The sequence below is a fragment of the Meleagris gallopavo genome, chromosome 4 (genome assembly GCF_905368555.1).
Source record: "Meleagris gallopavo chromosome 4, MGAL_WU_HG_1.1, whole genome shotgun sequence".
NCBI lineage: Eukaryota > Metazoa > Chordata > Aves > Galliformes > Phasianidae > Meleagris > Meleagris gallopavo.
Window position 1 is genome coordinate 48,164,690 of NC_139407.1, and position 19,604 is coordinate 48,184,293.

Here is a 19,604-nt window from a genome sequence, read left to right on the forward strand (position 1 = left end):
CATTTGACAAAGGTTTTAAAATCTTTACCATGAGATGCTCTCAAGATCATGGGATCTTTTAGCTTCTCAACAGTTGTGACAAACATTATGGCCTATGAGTAATTATTTAGTTAAAGAAACCTTAACCAGAAATCTGTTTTTCCTTCAATTTCCTTTCTAATACATAGGACAGGCAGATGTTTGTAAAACCAAAGTACAATAACTCATGAAAAGACATTCTCAAATTTAGGAGGAAAAAGGTTCTAGTGTAGACAATATACATCCAGGTGTACATTAAGTTGAAGTATATTGCTTCACAGATGCAAGTCATCCACAAAAAGTCATTGGTTTGGAATAAAACTAGCACACAAAAGAGAAATTCCATTTAGATTCATCTGACCAAGTCATAGGTAGTTTCCAACTTTAATGGAAAATAACTTGCAAGGGTAACAACAGTCACCTCCATCCTAAATCAGAAAGCTAGCTAAAACTCTTAAAAAATATAGTGCTACACACATACTCTCCTGAAGCAACTACTTTCAACCTGAACAGTAATATGCAGACGTATAGAAACATGAGACTGGAAGAAGCCTCTGGTACCATTAGATCAAATCTGCTGCTCCGTCATACAATCTTACGTGAACAAACTAAGCCCCAACTTAAAAGCAGCTTGGCTCTTCTGCCCCCAGAAACTTTTTTTTATTTAAGGAATGTGAAGTCAGTTTGCCTCCTGTTTTTTAAGTGTACAATGGCAAGAGATTAAAAGCATCTATTCAGTGCAAGTATCTTTTTTAAAGTATTCTTCCCTTACAAATGTGTGATGTTTGGCAAACAGAGAAGACTGGCAGAAGGCAGGGAGAGACTATAAAAAAAAAAAAAAACACTTTCAAATGAGAAACAAAAAATAAAATGTGATATTTTGATCCTTAAGCCATTTATCTGCTGCTGTAAGTATACGTACACAACATCAATCCCCAACACATGTACACTGGGGTGGAGGTAAGCAGGCCATTTGGCTGCATCAAAGCAATGTTAAAGTTGAAATAATTATAGTTAGGAATAGGACCACTGGGTAATTAAGAAATGCATTCTAAACTGATATGTGCTGCTCTAACTAGACTAAGGTCTTAGAATTCCTTTGTATTATGCACTTTTATCAGTACTATGCCAATAAACACACTAGAATTTAGAAATGTGTTCCAAGTCAACTTCCCATTTCCATATGTTATTACGCACCAAAAAAAAAATTGTTAATAATGCTTTGATTTAAACTTTCTGTTAATTTCACAATAGTTTTGTTGTGCTTTAGTCAGACCCTAACTGAAGCTGCTAAAACAAAGTACACTGAAAGGAATTGCAATAGGCAAATGTTATTTCAAAACACTGGTCAGATTTTCTAGAGAACTAAATTACAATTCTCAGTCTCTTTTCATAAAACCCATGGTGCACATATGGTATCTTCTCCTACACTGCTAACGTAAAAGCTAACAAAACAATATGAAAAGGAAAAAAAAGCTTAACAAATATACCATGAAACCCAGTAGCAATACAGGCCATAGTAAAGCTTTATTTCTTTACTTTTCCACTACAGGAGTCTCAAACATTATGGACAAAACCAAATAATCCCACAGCAGCTTTATTTTTCCCTCCAGGTAGATTGAGACCAGCCTGTCTGCTCTCGTACAGTATAGTGGCACCAATTCATTTTCATACAGAATAAAGTAGCAATAATTTAGAGCTAGAAAATTTAAATGCTGTCCAGAAAATACCAACATCGCAAAATCATGGATAATAAATTGGGGTTTGTGGAAGATGTAGCATACCATAGAATTTCCATACCTCAATTACCTAAGAGTTGAATTCTTCCCCACTTTCCTTTTTTCTCCCCAGTCTTTTCTGTTTCTCCCTTTATGAAAACTGCAGCTGACATTAACTCTTGCTGATAATTTAGCCCTGCACCTTCATCTCTGCTTTTCAGCTTCATTATCCTGTAAAATATGTTGACTGACTGATGCATCATCTCCATTCAACAAACTCTTCATTTTTTGGCACTGCCAAAGTGCATAGGTGAACATTCACAGGGGCACGCACGCACTGCAAATTAAAAAATAATGATCCTTCCTCCTTCTCAAGAGAACTGCTTTCTCCTCCTTAGGCAGGAATCCAGCTGAAACGCGAGTCAAGCATGTCGAACTCCAGGTAAAGGGAAATTAACTCCCATTAACCATTTTCTTTTAAGAGTAATATCTTTTGTGACTCCTTAGAATATAATTCATGCTATTGCTTCTCCAGAAGCAATGTAGAACTGCAACTCTGTGGTAGCAGCCAACAGTGACAAAATAAAGCCTGTATGATTTGAGCTGGGGTTGAACAGAAGTACTTAAATATGCCATCACTAATGAGCTAAGCCCACAAGAGGAGGATAACACAAGATCACATTTTTTAAACCATACTAGTTCATGATTTTGCTTACTTCTTACAAAAGCAAATATTACACAGATATAAATTCCAAGCTGTAAGTGCTAGCTAAAACCATTTTTTCGGATCAGCAATTGCTCTTATGTAGCTATGTGACTATGATTACATCACACAAAGTAACCTATCCGAAGATTCACAGGACAGGACTACTGCCAAAACAGATACAGTTAACCCCCTCTACTAAACATCTGCATGGAAATCCAGCAGTAAATTGAGCACATGGTTACATTTTCACAGAAGACATTACAAACACTAGGTATAAAGCAGAATGGTTCCAGTGACTGAAAAGACAGGGATCAGCTTTTCATTCTAATATGCAGCTTAATGTTTTTGTTTAGGAAAGCAAACAGGAAGCTGCAGTAGCTCAGCATTCTCTGCACTACTCTAAACAAAGCAAACAAACCAAAACAACACACACTTAAGACATTCAGCATATAAAGATTTTGGTCAGGAACACAAACTCTGAAACCTAAACTTAAACTAGCGCCATTTCGCAATGTAACATTGATAGTATTTTACATCCAGAAAAAAAATACATATACAATTTGATTTCAAGAACATCAACAAAACCATAGCTCTATCAATACAGAAAACAATTTAATTTGTTTCGAAATAAATATTTGACATACAAAGCACATACAGTGAGAAGGGTCACAATAAATTACTAACGGAGTTACTTGCTCATTCACTGAGAAAAGCCCTTGGTATTTCCAATTTTATACCATCAGATTTATCATTCTTGCTGATTTAAGCACAGCACTAAACAAATATGGATCCCACTGCTTTCCTTCACAGGTACTGGCATGGATAATTTACTGCAGTGATCCAATTTGAAAATCAGTAGGGACCGGTAAATTGCTGCATAAAAGAGCAAGCGAATGAGGTGCTTTTTCCTTAGTGTCAGCAGCCTGTGATTATTATGTTTATTAGATTTTCTTGAAAGGGCTTCACATTTTCTCAAATATGCAGGAGAACTATATTTCCCCTCTGAGCCTTACATTAGCATATTGCGCCTCAGTCCTTGAATGCAAGTAAAAGATGAATTTCTCAATTCATTTGAGAAGTTTGTACCATCTGGATGGCACAGAGCTAAGCAATGAAACTCCCTTACCTGGGCAATATCTCCCATTATCACAGAGCTGGCTTTTGCAAAAAGTTTAATAAGTAATGCTGACGGTTCATTAAAAAGGTATTTTTAATCCAAGTTTAAGATTAAATTCAATTACATGATCCATACTGATAACGTATCTTTGGAATAAAGGATAGCTTGAGAATCTGTAAGTTTGACTTTCCTGGGATTTTTTAAGAAACTTACACCACATTAAAAGTTCTACTACAGAGATACATAATTTCAGTATACTTTAACCACAAATATATGCAGCAATTATAGACAACTGCAACAGATCAGCATAGCCTATTAAAATCTGGCACAGAAAGTGCCACTGTCACGTATTTCTTCCCTCAACAGAACGACACCAAAGCCATACCTAGCTCTTGCAGGTAGGAAGCAGTTTTTGACAACATTTTAAAAGAGCATGCTCTTCTAGCTCTGTGGTCTTTGCCAGCCTTAATCTGAGCACTGCAAGGTACAGCACTTTTTGGAAATAGGACCAAATCATACGCAATACAGCAACAAGTCACCAGCCCTCCAATGCCCAACTTTTGTTTTTCCCTCCCACTGTTTGCTCCACTAGAGTTCTTACATCACCTCAGGAGATGAACCTTTCCTCCCACACCTCAATTCTTATCTGTAAAATGGACAAGAACTATACTTGTTTAATTAGAGATTGCACAGCAAACATGGCAATATGGGAGCCTAATGATAAAAAGGTCCAGCATGGACTGTGCAAAGCAACCAACTAAATTATTTGTTTGGACACTACTAGCACAGAGTTAACAGCTCAGAAAGTTTCAGAACAAACAGCAGTTCATGATTATAATAAAAACAAAAAATCACTAACACGGAACTTAAATATATTGACCAATATTGCTCCCCTTGAACATCCATCATAGAACAATTAGCATTTCAGTTATGAAGGAAAGAAAACATAAGACTGACAGCACAAAACTGATCATGAAGATGAAAATTAAAAGACAATAAAGGAAAAGATGGATGCACATTAGTGGATTACTTTGTGTGCAAGAAATCCCAAATTGCAATAGCTGCTCCCAACAGACCCAATTGGTCCTGATGTTTTATTTCTCTACAGGTGAGCAGAACAGGTAAGTGTTATCCTAGAATATCACATATACAGTAGACTTGTGCACAGCAAAGGATGCATCTACCCAAAAATTTATCCAACAGCACTTTAACTTATGGAAGTTTAGACAATAAGAACAATTATCAGTGTGATTCATACCAGTGGGAACAATAACGCTATCTAGTAGGCAACCATTCTCCATGACAAGAGCTGTTCTGCTTCGTATTTGGGGTTCACATTTTTACAGTCAGTTTCAACACTTCTCTGCTATCACAGACTTTTGTTATAGCGAAGTAATATGAGTAGTAGCAGTTATTAAGGAAGTAGGCACATGAGCAGAATGTTTTGTTAGCATTGAGAAAGCTTGGTTTTACCAGGAAGGCAGCATAAGGCTACAATAAATAAAAACAAAGTTGATATGGAGTACAGGTGAGCTGCCTCATTTATTTTGCTTGGAAATTATTCTTGTCCCTTTATTCCATACTTTTGAGGCACTCCTCTAAATTTTACCAGGCCACAAGCAAAATCCAGGCCTCAGTTTTGTCAAACAAAGCCAAGAGCACAGCACTAGCCAAATCAAGCTCCTTTTATGACAAAACATTTCTCCACAACCCATTTTTAATACCACTTGTCAAAAAAATGTTTAAGTTTCACATCCACATTTAGACTTGTACTGTAATCTCATTCACTTATTCCTTTTAACCATCCTTCCCCATTCAGAGCTGGATCTCAGACTCAGCATCCTTCAATTACAGCTGCAATATATCAGTTCCAACTCACTCAAACTTAATAAGAGCATATAGTTAAAGAACAGCAGACCACATTCACAACAGCTTTCTTAGACCAGAAGAACTTGCTCACAAGAAACACGTTATTATCCTTACACTAACTATCAAAGCATTTATTTGCTTTCCATTCCTGGGATGGGGGATGAACTTAGACGACCTATTCAAAAGTGAAGAGCCTGATGTCACCAGTCAAAAACATACAGATTATGAAAAGGTCTAGAACAGTGCTGAAGAGTTGAAATGGTAAGAAGTAGGTCTAGATTTCTCCTCTGAGATCGCTGCTGTAGTGCCTACTCTTGGGTTAAGTTTTGAAGAAAAGAGTAATAAATCTTTGCATTGTAGAAGGCAAAAATTTCTGTAATATGACTTAGAGATGCACAAGACACTGAGTTGTCCCATTTCAAGAGCTGCAGTGGCAAGTGTGCACACATAAGCACAAGACTGTGTTCTGCTCAACTTCCAGGATCAAGTATTAGCACATTCTGTTAAAAAGAAAGCAAGCTTGAAGAGCCTAGCAAATTACATTTAACACTCCTTTTATTGCAGTAGAAATTTTAGGTTTTATAAAATCCTCAAGTTACAGGATATACACATAGTGAATCTTGTTGCAAGTATTAGCAGCAGTAGAGCAGTACTGCATGCAATTGCTTATGCAGTATGCAAGTGTTCTATAAATAACTAATCATGTTCAGAAAGCAAGATGCAGACTCAAAGAGTATCATATTCAATTACCAAAAACAGGTCTTTATCAGTACCGAGAGGTTGAGCAAAAAATTAAGTGTGTAAGTACACAGCTCTAAAATAGCAAGCTAAAACAACTGAAAAGGCCAAATAACATCCACATTGCAAACAAGATAACTCAGTAGTTACATACTTTGCTCTGAGACTGTTTTCAGAAGTGTTCACATTTCTCTGACCAAGGAAGAAGAGCACAGTACCTTAGGGTTTTTACAAAAGGCCAATTATCCCATTCAATTTTATGCAATTAGAACATTAATATTAGCTACAGAAGATAAGGCAAATACTTTGCCTTGAACTTATGGAAAGACATTATATGCGGGCAGATAATACTCTTTTTCCATGACCTACCTTTCAGCTGCTGGGTGAATACATAATCAGCACTCAATTTAATATTCACTTCTGTAGGCATGATACTGCCTTCAGATCAGTCATAAGATGGATTTATGCTAAAAAATCCTACAGCAATTTGTTTCAATAGCTGCCTGAACAGGTGCAATCCTTTATGCAAATTTCCCATTACAATGAGAGTCTCAGAAACTGGAATAACAATTTATATAGAGCTAGCTACAGATTAATCTCCTAAAAAGCAGACATGCTTGAATTACTGCAGTCTCACATTTGTGTAGACACAAGAACATATCCGCAATGATTCTCCAAAAGTTACAACATTTACATTGATTAGTTCACTTAAGAGATGGTTAAAAGTTTAAGCATTGCATCTTAGTCTGAAAAGCCTCCAGGTCAGCAATTTGGCTTGGTAAAACATCTTGTTTTGACAAGACAACTGAATTCTCCATGGTCAGAGCCTCTAGATTTCTCCCAGCAACCAAACAGAAGGCTACATCATAACTCTTCTGAGCGTTTAACTTATCTTTAAATGACATTAGCAGAAACAGGCTCTCCTAAAAAGGTGTTACCTGTACCAGCTTGATACCCTTTCAATTTTGTTAAATTAACCGTGGGCAATATTTTTCACTGAATATAGTAATTTGGACAATAATTCTACATATATTTAGTAAGCAGAAGAATACTGTCCGACACGTACTGCCTAGGTGTATGTACCAATGCTACCTGCTAGAGACACCCTACCATAGCAATGGTTCCAGCTAGTATAAACCTATTATGCACAGGCTTCTTAAAGAGTTTTAATCAGCATCCAACAACTAATGATTTCTAAAAAACAATTCTGCAGGACTGGGTACATTTAGGATAGAATGCAGCTACTTTTTTTTCCACCAATTACCAATATAGCACAGTAATTTTGAAGTTTCCATGACTTGCTTTTGATATGCAAAATTTTATATTATCTCCAAGAAAAGCAAAGACACATTTTTATACAGCCTGGAGTGAGATCAGTGTAAAACCAGAAATTTAATCATCAGCAGAAGTGCCAGCTGCTCATAATGTTCACAATAGATGCATGTCTGAAATTTGGCTATGCAGCAGTTGGTGCCAATCTGCTTATAAAGGAAATGCTGCTGAGACATAGTCTTCTTACAAAAACAGGGCATGAGGGCTTCATTATTAAATGTTCAACAACAATTCTCAACTCAGTGAAGAGAGTCCTGGGGGAAAAAAAAAAAAGAAAAGATTTAAATACAGAATAAAAATCATATAGCATTCACCAGAAGTAACTAATATCTAAATCATCATTTTCATTCACTTCTTTTCTAAATTAAATATTTTTAAAAAAAAATTTACTACAACACCACACACTAATTCTAGTTAGCAAGTTCTTTAGATCAACTCAGCTTTGCAGCATCCTGCAAGAATTTCAGAATTCTTATCCTTCAAATGCTAATATTTTTTAATCACCTTTAACTCAGTAAAGGACAGACATAAAGACAGCAGAAAAATTCCACATTCAAGCAGGAAAAAAAAAAAAAAAACAACAAAAACCCACACACTAAAAAGAAACCAGAACACTCACTGCAGGTGGGCTGGAAAGAAGAGTGGTAATTTCTTATAAGTAGCATAAGGATTCAAGAGGCAAGAAAAAGTGGTGTGCTTGTGTTGTTTCTCATTAGAATGCAAACAACCTGTATTCTAGATTCAGCTTTTAAAAAGAAACACTTAAGAAATAAAACCTAAAACACTAGCAGCACTTGAAATTACAAAAAGACAAGAAACTAGTCTTATCAGAAGTTTATTTTCATGCACTTTTTTTTTTTTTTTTACATAAAAGAAAGCATCTTCACAAATATTTCAAATATATATTTTTTTTTAATACAGGTAATAAGACTGATTGATTTCTTACAAAATAAGAGGAAAATGGAGGCAATAAAATTTATGATTCTAAAGCCTCTCTTTGCATACCATGGCAGCCAAAGCTGCTGCTCTGGTATTTTATCAAACATTTTCCTAATTAGATAGTGATCAGATAGGAAAGTGAAATCTTGCTCTATACAAAAGCTTGACATGAGAGAAATCCCAAAAGAGCATTGTCCTGAGCAAATCCTAGAAACATTTATAGTTTCAAGGTTTAAAGCACTGAAAGTTGGTCAAGTCAATGCCGAACAAAATCAATAATGCTCTATTTCACTTATAATAAACCTTACTTACAAATTTAAAGGAGGTAATGAGTATGATCTCAAACATACATAACTTTTTCTCTCCAGCTGACATTATACAAGTTTGCACATGCCTGTTCATATACGTGTTTAGCATTAGAAGAGAAACAAGAATCTAAAAATATTTTTCCAATAAATGGTTGCAGAACAATTAAAAGACTCTTCTCCTAAAGCATGCTTTTTAATTATGCAAACATGTTCTGAAAGTTCTCATTCAAGGACGGCAGAGCACTTTAGATAACTTCAGTTACATGAAATAAATGTTACCCTAAAGGATTGTGGCAATTTTTTTAACTTAAAACAAACATACATATCCATGTATGTTTCACATTCTATAATTACCACTTGCACAGGCTGTGGATTCTCCTCCTCTGGAGATATTCAAGACCCACCTGGATGCCTACCTATGCAGACTGCTGTAGGAGGCCTGCTTTGTAGGGGGGTTGGACTCAAATGATCTCTGGGGGTCCCTTCCAACCCCTACAATTCTGTGATTCTGTGATTTAGTACTATGTGTTATGCATCGTTACAGAATGAAAAATGTCTGTATGTCTAAGCACTACACTGTTAAACACTAACTTCCAGAATCAACGTGGTTATTACCTGCAGTACGGGTTTCGCCGAGAAGAGTAGCGTAATGTTAGAAACCTATAGTAAATGAATGGCTGGAGCAGACTCCCTTGACCACTGAAAGAGAACAGAGAAGCAGAGGTTAATGCCAATTTACATAAATAAAATAGAGTCAGGACTTTCCCTAAGAAAACCTAGGAAGCTATCCCAGCTCAAAAAAGCCAGACTGGGGTCATATTTGTTCAGACAATCTAGATCTGACAGAAGAAAACATACATAACCATGCCTTTGCAAAGGCAGAAACTTTAAGAAACATAGTATTACTGCATCTGATGATGGGTAAAGAATCACAGAAGTGACAGCACATAGTAGTTTGGTATTAAGGAAAAGCTTGCTGGACAAGCATGAATACTGACTGATGTGAGTAGTCCAGTTACATTGAGCTTTTTCAGCTCGTAGCATAGTTCAGGTTATAGAAGCACTATACTTATAGTAACTTTTGAAAAAAATCTTAGAGACTATCATTTATGCATTCATATATTAACGCTAAATAAACTGTTTCAGTTACTCCGAAATGAGATTTTTGTACTTCACAAAGCTGCTGTTCTACGTGACAGAGCTGCAAACCAAGACACAGCAAAGCACAGAAACACCTTGAGCTTACTCGGCCAAAGCTTCTTTATATAATGTAATATTAAAAATCTCTGTTACCACATCACAGTTCCAGAGTGGGAAAAAGCAAAGTCTTGCATCTGTATGGTATTTACAAGCAATTTAACAGGCTTCAACAGTTTGTTCTCTAAACATCCACTACAGTTTCGTTTAACCTCTATACTGTTTTTACATTTGATATATCATCTGTTACAAGTTTCTACGAGATGACTTATCAACTAGCTCCATTCCACACACTGAATTCTGCATAGAGAGGAAAAAAACAAAGATCTTCACCCCAAAATTTTAGAGCACTCAAATGTTTCAGATACCAGATACAGAAGTATCCATCAGTTGGTAAGTGGCCTTGGAAGGAAATACAATCCATGGGGGCTGAAGCATTTAAGTGTTCAGCTGCCCTACTGCAAGATGAAGACAAATGATGCACTCCATCATCTTCTAAGAAAATAAAGCTTCCCTTCTACTGCCTTTGAGACCACTCAAGACAAATGCTGTCACTGCGCTATGACATGCACAATGCAAATATTCCATCTCCAAGTATTAAAAGGAAGTAACTCAATCTTCGGTCATTGGCAGACTGTTACATCTATGTGACTTCAGTAGAATTCCAACATGTACATTCTTAATATCTCCAAAATAAAATCAACAGGCTGCACACAAACAAAGCAGACAAACCCAAATGGAATAAATAAGGGTTTACGGTCAGAAGGAACACGGGAGAGGACATAACCTGCTCCTTCTTGCACTTTTCTAGCACCATGAAATTCCATGCCACAAACTTTTGGGATCTAAAACTAGAAGCAAGAGCGAACAGACATTTTTCAGTAGGGCTAAATATTCTGTTACACTGTCCAAAATTTAACATACTGAATGCTATAAAAGGGAGAGCTGTTTGTTTGTTTGTTTTAATCTTCCATGCCCAACTACACCAGAATGAATGCTGTTTGATTTCATGACATATCATCTTGGGAAATCTAGGAATCAAACTAAACTTAAGCTTGATCAGACAACTATACACACAGAGATCCCTGCAACCCACAGAATTAACTACAGAAAGTAATCTCACGCACAAAGTTCCTAATTTTGAAAACATTAATGATAATTCTTACCTGAAGAGCATAAAAACTGTGGCTGGCATCAGAAAAATTTCATTGCAAGCAATGAATTTTAGAATATTCTGTTGATTAGCATTCAGTTTCTCTAGAAGATTTCTCAGAAAGGGCAAGCTATTTAAGCCTCGTGCCTTAAAGAAAAAAAACAACATAAAATATACAAGCGATATCAATCTTCTTCAGCATAAAGGAGTATTAACATCTACCATTTATGAGTCATTTCAGCAAGTGATTGAAACTAATACTGCAAAGAATACTTACAAGAAGTGTGGAGCTCCCATCTGAATAACCATTAATAATCCCAGGAATCATAGGTACATAAAGCTTAATTAAAAATAAAGTGTGCTGTAAATTCCCCATGCACTCATTCTACGTTTAAGTGCACTGGGCTAGCCAGCAGCCTTATTCTGTCCACTAGGATGAAGTGCCTATGGTAGCAAGACAGCCTGGGTCGGAATACTGGATGTTGGAGATGCATTAAGCTGTAGTAAACTGTATATCAAGCAGGTGGTTTACCTGACTTTTTTTTTTTTTTTTTTGGCTTCTTAGCCTCACCCTGAAGTTTGTTATTCCACCATTGCAATAGAACATTTGACTTCATAGCATACGGTCTAGCCTCAAAAGACAAGTCAGAAGTTCGGACCCCACTGTTACACACTAGTGGCTTCCTTCAAAGAGAACCATTTCAAGAGAAATAATTGGTATCAGCTTCAGCGTATTACTGAGTTATAACAGAAGGAGAAAAACAAACTAGAAGACCTCTCAGATTCTGTGCCAAGATTCCATACTACAGTTTCACTCTAACTCCTCTAACGTAGCTGAAGGAAACCACAGCTGCAACTCCCAAACTTGCTTATAAATCCCATGTGCACCAACAGTATTAATCATATTGTATACTACGGCATACTTACATCAAGAACCTTCTTTGTATATGTGGCAGCATGAAGCAAAGAGAATAGCAGAACTGGGAAAATACTCACTGAAGCAAGAATAAGGAAAATAAAAGACTGAAGAAGTGTATAATTTCCCCACGATAATGCAAGAGGTTGGCTGGAATGAGCAATACTCGACTAAGACACATCTATGTTTAACATCTATATTTATAGCTGCTCCATTTTCTCCTTACATCTTTTCTTTGCTATGCATTTTTCTTAGCTTTAAAATCAGTGTATACATATGTATGCAAAAGCAGAACGTACACCATGATTATACACCAGCCTGCTTCTAATGACATGCATTCTTTCTATATGAAAGACATGTAAGGTTACTACTTAAAATCCACCACATACAGATACCACATTTTTATAAACAGATGCTACAAAATGCATTTTAATCACCAAAGAACATGCAATTTCCAGCAGTTCAGAGAGCAAGGACATAGACATTCCTCTGCCAGAGGCATTCTAAGAGTAGGACATCAAGCATACACACAACGCAGCATGAAGAGCTACTTCAATACCAGCTTTGACGAGCCAGAGGAATGAACCCTTTTTGCAGAATGTTTAGTTACTTATCTGAAACAGCTGTTTCAGAATAATTGCATCTCTACATGACATAGAGACTTTTAGAGAAGTTATATATAAATTTGTACTGATCATAAATGAAAGTTATCAGTTTTACTTAAAGGATCATGTGAGATTGGTCATAGAATTCTCTGAATTTAAGTTTCAGGAAGAAAAAATAAGATAAGGATGAGAAACTGCAGTGTATTATGTACAGAGGTGATTAACCTGAACGTGGATCAATCCTACTTTACATAGAGTATGTTTTATGAATAGCAAACATACTCTGAATTTTTTTTAAGTCACAGAATCACACAGAATCACGGAACGGCCAGGGTTGGAAGGGACCTCAAGGATCATGAATCTCCAACTCCCCTACCACATGCAGGGCCACCAACCTCCCCATTTAATACTAGACCAGGCTGCCCAGGGTCCCATCCAACCTGGCTTTGAACACCTCCAGAGATGGGGCATGCACAACCTCTCTGGGCAGCCTGTTTCAGCACTCTACCACTCTCATAGTAAAGAACTTCCCCCTGACAGCCATTCTAAATCTTCCTCCTTTCAGCTTAAAAGCATTTTCCCTTGTCCTGCAAGGGATGCAGCATGGGTGATGAAAAGAATCAAGTTTTTAAGATATTTAAAAATGTTACAACCCAAGCAAAGGATACTTGTGACAGGGTAGGAATTCACAAAGATAAGAGAGTACAGCAGGTAGTGGCAGCTGTCCTCCAGCAAAGCCTGGGCCAGAAAGGCCCTGCTAAGCTGGAAGTGTGGTAGCCTTTGGTGTAGTCGGAGAGCACTAGTGAGAGCATTTGCCAGCAAGGCGCGCTGATAGAAGCTTGCTGCTTCATGCAACCTGCAAATCATCAGAGGAGACGTTACCATATGAACCAAGCCCCTGTTCAGAGGCCTTTCACCCCTGAGAATTGCATCACAGTTGTGCAGTACTTTTCATATTTCTGTTATCATACATAAGCACTGTTACCAAAGTACACTTAAAAACTGGTAACTTAATGCAGATGTTGAAGGTAAAAATAACTCTATGTATTATTCCATAACTATATCAAAACATGAGTATTTGACAGTACTTGACAATTGCTGAGCATTTTCTAAACATACCAACAAATGTTTAAAGCCAATCTTAATTAAGTAAATTAGTAAAATCTTTTCTCACAAACCAACCCAACAAACTAAATAATAGAAAGTTACACTTGCATGGGAAACTACTCTATGAAAATGGAATGCAGTCACTTAAAAACTTTTAATGTTGTTTCACAATGTTAAAATACATACCCTAGAAGAGGCAGGACAAATAAAGCAGAGCAGTAAACTGTGAACAAGCGGGAAATCCACATTGCTGTATCCAACTTGTTAGCCATCAGAAATTGCTACATTAAAAGATAACAAGAACAAAAACACAACTCCAAATAAGTTGGTATCTTAATATTTGCTTAATATTTGAAGGAACATTCTTCCTTCAGCATTAAATGGCAGCCTTGACTAGGATCAAATTATTGCCTGAGGAAAAGGGAGTGTTTTCATCCTGCATAATAGTAGATTCATACGATGTTTCAATGTACTAACCAGATTGCAAATGAAGCCTTTTCACTCTGAGGCAGCCTTTTGTATCCTACAAGGAAACACAGCACTGAGATCCTCTGTAGAGGTAGTGAGTGTCTCTACACAGACCAACCTCACTGGGTAGTTAACTTCAAGAACTTCTCATGCAACATCTTCAGACCAAACTGGCTGCTGTATCTATTGCTCCAGGGCTCATTTTAAATGAAATTTCAAGCAGCTGGACCTAGGAACACCACACTTCTTATGGAAAAGAAGAAAGAAGTAGCAAACTGAAGCTAACATGACTGCTTCCAAAGGAAAAGGGCATGGCTTCATATAAACAAATAGAATTCCCAACACTTTAGCACTTCTGTTTTTCAACACTGCTTAGCCACGGTCCCTTTCCTTGAGTTACACAACCCCAGCACCAGGAAGGCCGTAACAAACCATGGCACACTTTCAGTTACACACACCAGAACGCTGCCGTCCTTCCAGCCACACTCCTCGCAGGTTATCTGTCCTGCTTCCACATTCGTGTGCTTCATTTTGTGTTTGACTTCAGCCAGGACCTCCTTCTTCATTTTTTTTTTTTGTTGTTGTTCCCTCACCCTGAACCAGCCTTTGCAGTCAGCTCACCTCCCGCACTCCCAGCCTCTTCGTAGTACTCCTCCCCGCCCTTGCCTGAGCGGCATCTCCCGGCACCGAGACCGCAGCCACCCCGCGGGCAGCAACGGGGCCGCGGAGTCACTGAGGAGAGCCGGCCCCGCTCCGTGCCCCCACCCGCCCCACACAGCCGGGCCTACTCCGCCCGGCCCGGTGCTGCTCACCACGGCTCCGCCGCCGGCTCCGCCGTGCACGGGTCCGTTCTGCGTAGAGTCCGCCATGGCCGCACCTGTGGAGAGAGAAGCGCCTCAGCCGGGTCTGGGATAAGGACGGCCTTCGCTTCCCACCCTCGCTCCCGGCCCTGCGGGACGCACCGCGAGCGCCGCCGGACCCGGCCCCACGCGCCGCAGGGCCCTGCCCCGGATGCGGCCTGATGTCACTTCCAGCGCCCCGTGCGGCCTGCTGGGCAATGTAGGCTCGCTGACGTCACGCCGCCCGGCTCGTGACGTCACAAGGCCTTGCCGGGAGCTGCGGCGGCGTTAGGTTCCAAGCCCTGCGCCACACGGGTACCCTGAGGCGGGGCAGGGCGGGGTGTCCGCCTGCGGCTCCGAGCTGCTTTGCCTGTGCAATGACATCACCACACGCGGCATACCAGCACAGCAGCGAGCATTCGTCCCCTCATACGGCACCTCTGGCTCTGCTGCTCCCTGCAGGCCTGGCACTCATTTGCCTGCTTGCTCTGTGTGCTCCCCATGGAGCTTGTGCTCTAAAACCATATCAGCAATGCTATTGTGAAGTCAGAGCTGGACGGCACAAGGCACAACTCGCTCTGTAATATGTAGCATATGCCATCTGAAAGACCTTGGAAGTGATTAATGCTCCTTTCATTGATACGCTCTTTGTCTTAATATTGATTTTTTAATTGATCTGAGCCACGCGTATGTGATTTTATTCTTGGTTAGAGGTCCATGAATGGAGCACAATTCCACTGAAGCAACTAGCAAAAGATAAATAAAGAACCTTGAGAAAGAAGCCTTCGCCTTTTGGCTTGGTCTGAGCTCTGGGGTTTCTCTCAGGGATATGCTACAGGTTCCCCCTCTTGGTGACAGATTCCAGAAATGCAAGCCACCTGCTCAAGTTTCTAATCATTCCCAGATGCTTTTAATTACTCTTCAGCAGGGGGAAAAAAAAAAAAAAAAGACATCTTTTGGGGAAAGAGGCTGCTGGAACAATCAGCTGCAATCAGCTGCATTTCTGGCTTGTGATGATTAAACTTAAAGATTGATTGGAACAGACTTAGGAAGGCACCAGGAGAATGTGTAATGAAATATTTTGACAGGGAAGGAGCAAAAGAAATCAGCTGATAGGGTCTCAAATATCATAACCATTACAAGCAAGTTAAGACTTTGTGCTAATTAACACATTTCAAAGTGAAGATGCAGAATGTGATTTTTCACTTCTTTTCCAAACCACTCATTTCTTCTGAAAGTGCTGCAAAGCAGTCACGAAAACTGCGTGCTGTTTTGGGGCAACTCCCCAGGTGGAGAAGACTCTGGGGTAAACAGCACTTGAGAATTGGAGCATTCCATGTGTCTACTGCATGTTCTCAAATGTGCAGTTAAAAGACAGATAAACACTTATGTTAAACTGAAATTAAGGCTGTGATCACAGCCCCTGTAAATTAAGTTTAACCGTTACCAGATTGTTTGCCTTCTTACAAAATAAAATATTAACTTACCTAGATTTACATCTTTAGATAGAAGTGCAGTGTAGAAATACACCTCAGAAAACCCAAAATTTAATTATGCCAAATGTAAATGTCACAAGGGGAATAACAATAAAATAAAAATAGCATTAAAAAAAAAAAGCCTTCTGATGAGTCTTCAATATTATATATTTCATAAATAGCCCTGTGATGACAAATGCATGTTGTTGTCAGGAGTGTTTATACAGTCCTTAGCATTTGTAATTTACGAACAATTGAACGCACACACGTGCAGAACATTGACTTCTAGAGTCTGGTTTGTTTTCTGTCAGTCATAACATTACATTTTAACATTTTACATTACTGGATGTGGATCTGGGCAGCCTGGTCTAGTAGTTGGCAACCCTGCCCACAGCAGGGGGCTTGAAACTAGATGATCTTGCAGGTCCTTTTCAACCCAGGCCGTTCTATGATTCCATGATTTTGCATTTTCTTCTTGTAAAAGTTGTCTTTCGCAGATTGGCCTTAATTTTACTTAAATAGAATGCTATTCTATTGTTTATTCCTAAAATTTAACTTAGAAAACTTAAGTAGGAATTAGAAAAACTTTATCAGGAAGATCAGATTTGGGTCTTTACTGCTGAGAAGTTGTCTTTTTTTGTATATTGATTTTCTTTTCCTGACATTCCCCGTCACTTTCATTCTCCATCTCTTGTTACTTTTTGTTCAATATAGTCTCTCCTGTGGAGCAATTTGGACCTCAGTACTGTTCACTTCAACTTGAGAAAAAAACATAGTCGTATCTTCAGAAATTTAGTTTTAGCTATTGGCTTCTCCCATTCCCAATTCTTCTCTGCTATAATGTTGCTGATTGAGCAGAGAGAAGAAGCAGAAATTGATTCCTATGTTATTAATGATTTGGTTTTGACAGCTGTAAGGGGGTTCTTTTGTACCATCAAGGCACCAGTTTGCTTACTTCTGCTACCATTGATGATTGATTCAGAGATGCAGAAGAGTATTGTTGTAATTGCCAAGGACTTATCTATCTCATTAGCAACCCAGTCCCATTTCTCCTCCGTGGCAGTCCAACACAATCAGCACAGACATCTGAAATCATAACTAACACATCTCTCTGTTTAACCCCAGAACATTTATAAGTCCATAGAGAATTATTGGCACTTAAGGTACTTAGGATCAGCTTTCTTAATTTAAAAAATAATGGATACTAGGGGGTACATTTTGACATTTTAGCCCCAGACATCTACTTCCACTAAACCACTTTAGAGGTAGAAGCCTCAAGGAAAAAAGTAAAACACGTGTATTGTCTGTAGTATATTTCATATATTTAAGAAAATACAAATGCTTTGCATTTTATTAACTCAGGCTGAGTCTCCAGACATTCATAATATCATTGTGAGTTAGATATTACATGGAGAGTTTAGGTCAGAAATGCTAGTGATTTGTGTACATATGCAAAAGCAGTGCCATAGCTGGTCTGAAAAGGGAATTCACTGTTCCTGAGTCCCCACTGCCACTTTCTTTCTGAGACCCTCTGTGTTTCCAGATGCAATCATCTGCAATCCACACATAATTTGAAGACAGTTTGCGTATCTGAAGACGAAGGAGGCTTTTGTTGTGTTTCAGATTAATTGCTAAAAACCTCATTACAGACACTATGGAACTATTTTATGAACTATAATTATTATTGAATAAATTTGGAAAACTATAAAAAAAATTGTATTGAACTTTACATGTTGTCTTAAAATTTACTGCTTTTCTAATAGTGTCACAACCAGTATCATACAGTTGTTGTAGTCTTCAGCAGCCTCAATTCCCAATTATTTTAAAAGAAGTTGGTATATCATTGTTTAAATGTTGTTCAGCACCTTGCAGCAAAGAGCATTTGAGGTTCAGATAACGATTTATCCGATTTGTACTTCTTGACTTGTTGCTAACATCTGCTTACAGTTTTCAATTTATTTCAAATAAAAGAGAGACCATTCTTATAAAGCCAATAGGATTGCAATACTTCGTGGCCAAACCAGTTCCATTGGCTCCATTATTTGTATCCGTAGTGTATAATGCAAAGCTAAAGTAAGTTTTTATGCAAAGTTGTAATGAACAATTTGGTTCTTGTTTGTGGTTATCTCAAGCTGGCTGTCCAAATTTCAAGAAACAATAAAGGACACTGGGTCAATCAATGCCTGTTACATTTTTCAGAAGCAGAAACAGAAGTCTTCTGTCTCTCTCTACAAGATTGCTGTGTGGTTTTTTTGCTTGATGGTCTGTACCAATATCAAATGTGGTTTTATTTCTTTACCCTCACAGCTGGAGTTTCCATTTACTCATCCTTCCAGGAAGGATTAGCCTTTTAATTATTAAGTGCCTGCCAAAGAAGTGAAAGAGAGAAGCCACAACCTTGTTGAAGATGTGGAAAATAGGAAGATAGTCCTCTCTTTTGCTTTCTATATTTTTGTAATTTCCAGTGTTTTAATATATTCCTACCTTATTGGGATGGATGACACAGAAGCTACAAGTGTAAGCCTAAAATGTTACAAAGAAGTATGATAAATGGATGTATATTTTGTTAAAAGCAGAGATATGTCCTTGGCATGTAGCTGAATCAGAAAGCATTGTTACCTGTGTATTTCATTTGCAACATACATGAAAAATATTGGAAACTTGAGAGTGGAAAAAAAGATGGGCCAGTGTTCTTTTAATAAATACAAAGAAGATTTTAGAATTCTGCAGCAAGAGAATATATGAACAAATGGAAGAATACATTGAATTATAGATGTGAGCTTTCAACTACCTGTTTTGATTAGAAATACTGCTGCGGGAAAAACTGATAAGCATCCTTTTGTGTGCCTGGAGAAATATCTGGAGGTGTAGTGATTAATGCTGATTGCTGAACTGAATATTGGGTTCATTGACAAAAAAGTTGCCCTTGCCCTGCTAGCCGTGGACTACAACAAGCCAATATAAATATGGGGCAAGAACAAATCCCACGTTGTGAAGTTTCCCAATGAAAATTTCCATTCATGGTACAAGTAATGTTAGCTGTATGTATGCACAAACATATGCAAAGAAACATTCCCTTTCTAAAATATCACCCTGAGT

At 38.1% G+C, this 19,604-nt stretch overlaps 1 protein-coding gene across 2 annotated transcripts; it reads right to left on the minus strand.

Annotated features, from left to right (window-relative positions):
* Positions 1-1,526: 1,526 nt before the first annotated feature.
* Positions 1,527-15,243, minus strand: TMEM33 (transmembrane protein 33). 2 transcript variants are annotated; one of them, XM_085223239.1, is made up of 8 exons: positions 15,154-15,243; positions 15,004-15,068; positions 13,910-14,004; positions 13,285-13,472; positions 12,023-12,090; positions 11,109-11,242; positions 9,361-9,444; positions 1,527-7,752 (listed from the first exon to the last, which is right to left on the minus strand). In XM_085223239.1, exons 2-8 carry the CDS (start codon positions 15,058-15,060, stop codon positions 7,623-7,625), a joined length of 756 nt encoding a protein of 251 aa, XP_085079365.1. In that variant the 5' UTR covers positions 15,061-15,068; positions 15,154-15,243; the 3' UTR covers positions 1,527-7,622. The 2 variants fall into 2 exon arrangements, with proteins under 2 accessions (XP_085079365.1, XP_085079364.1); XM_085223238.1 differs by having other exon boundaries at positions 15,004-15,224.
* Between the last annotated feature and the right edge of the window lie 4,361 nt (positions 15,244-19,604).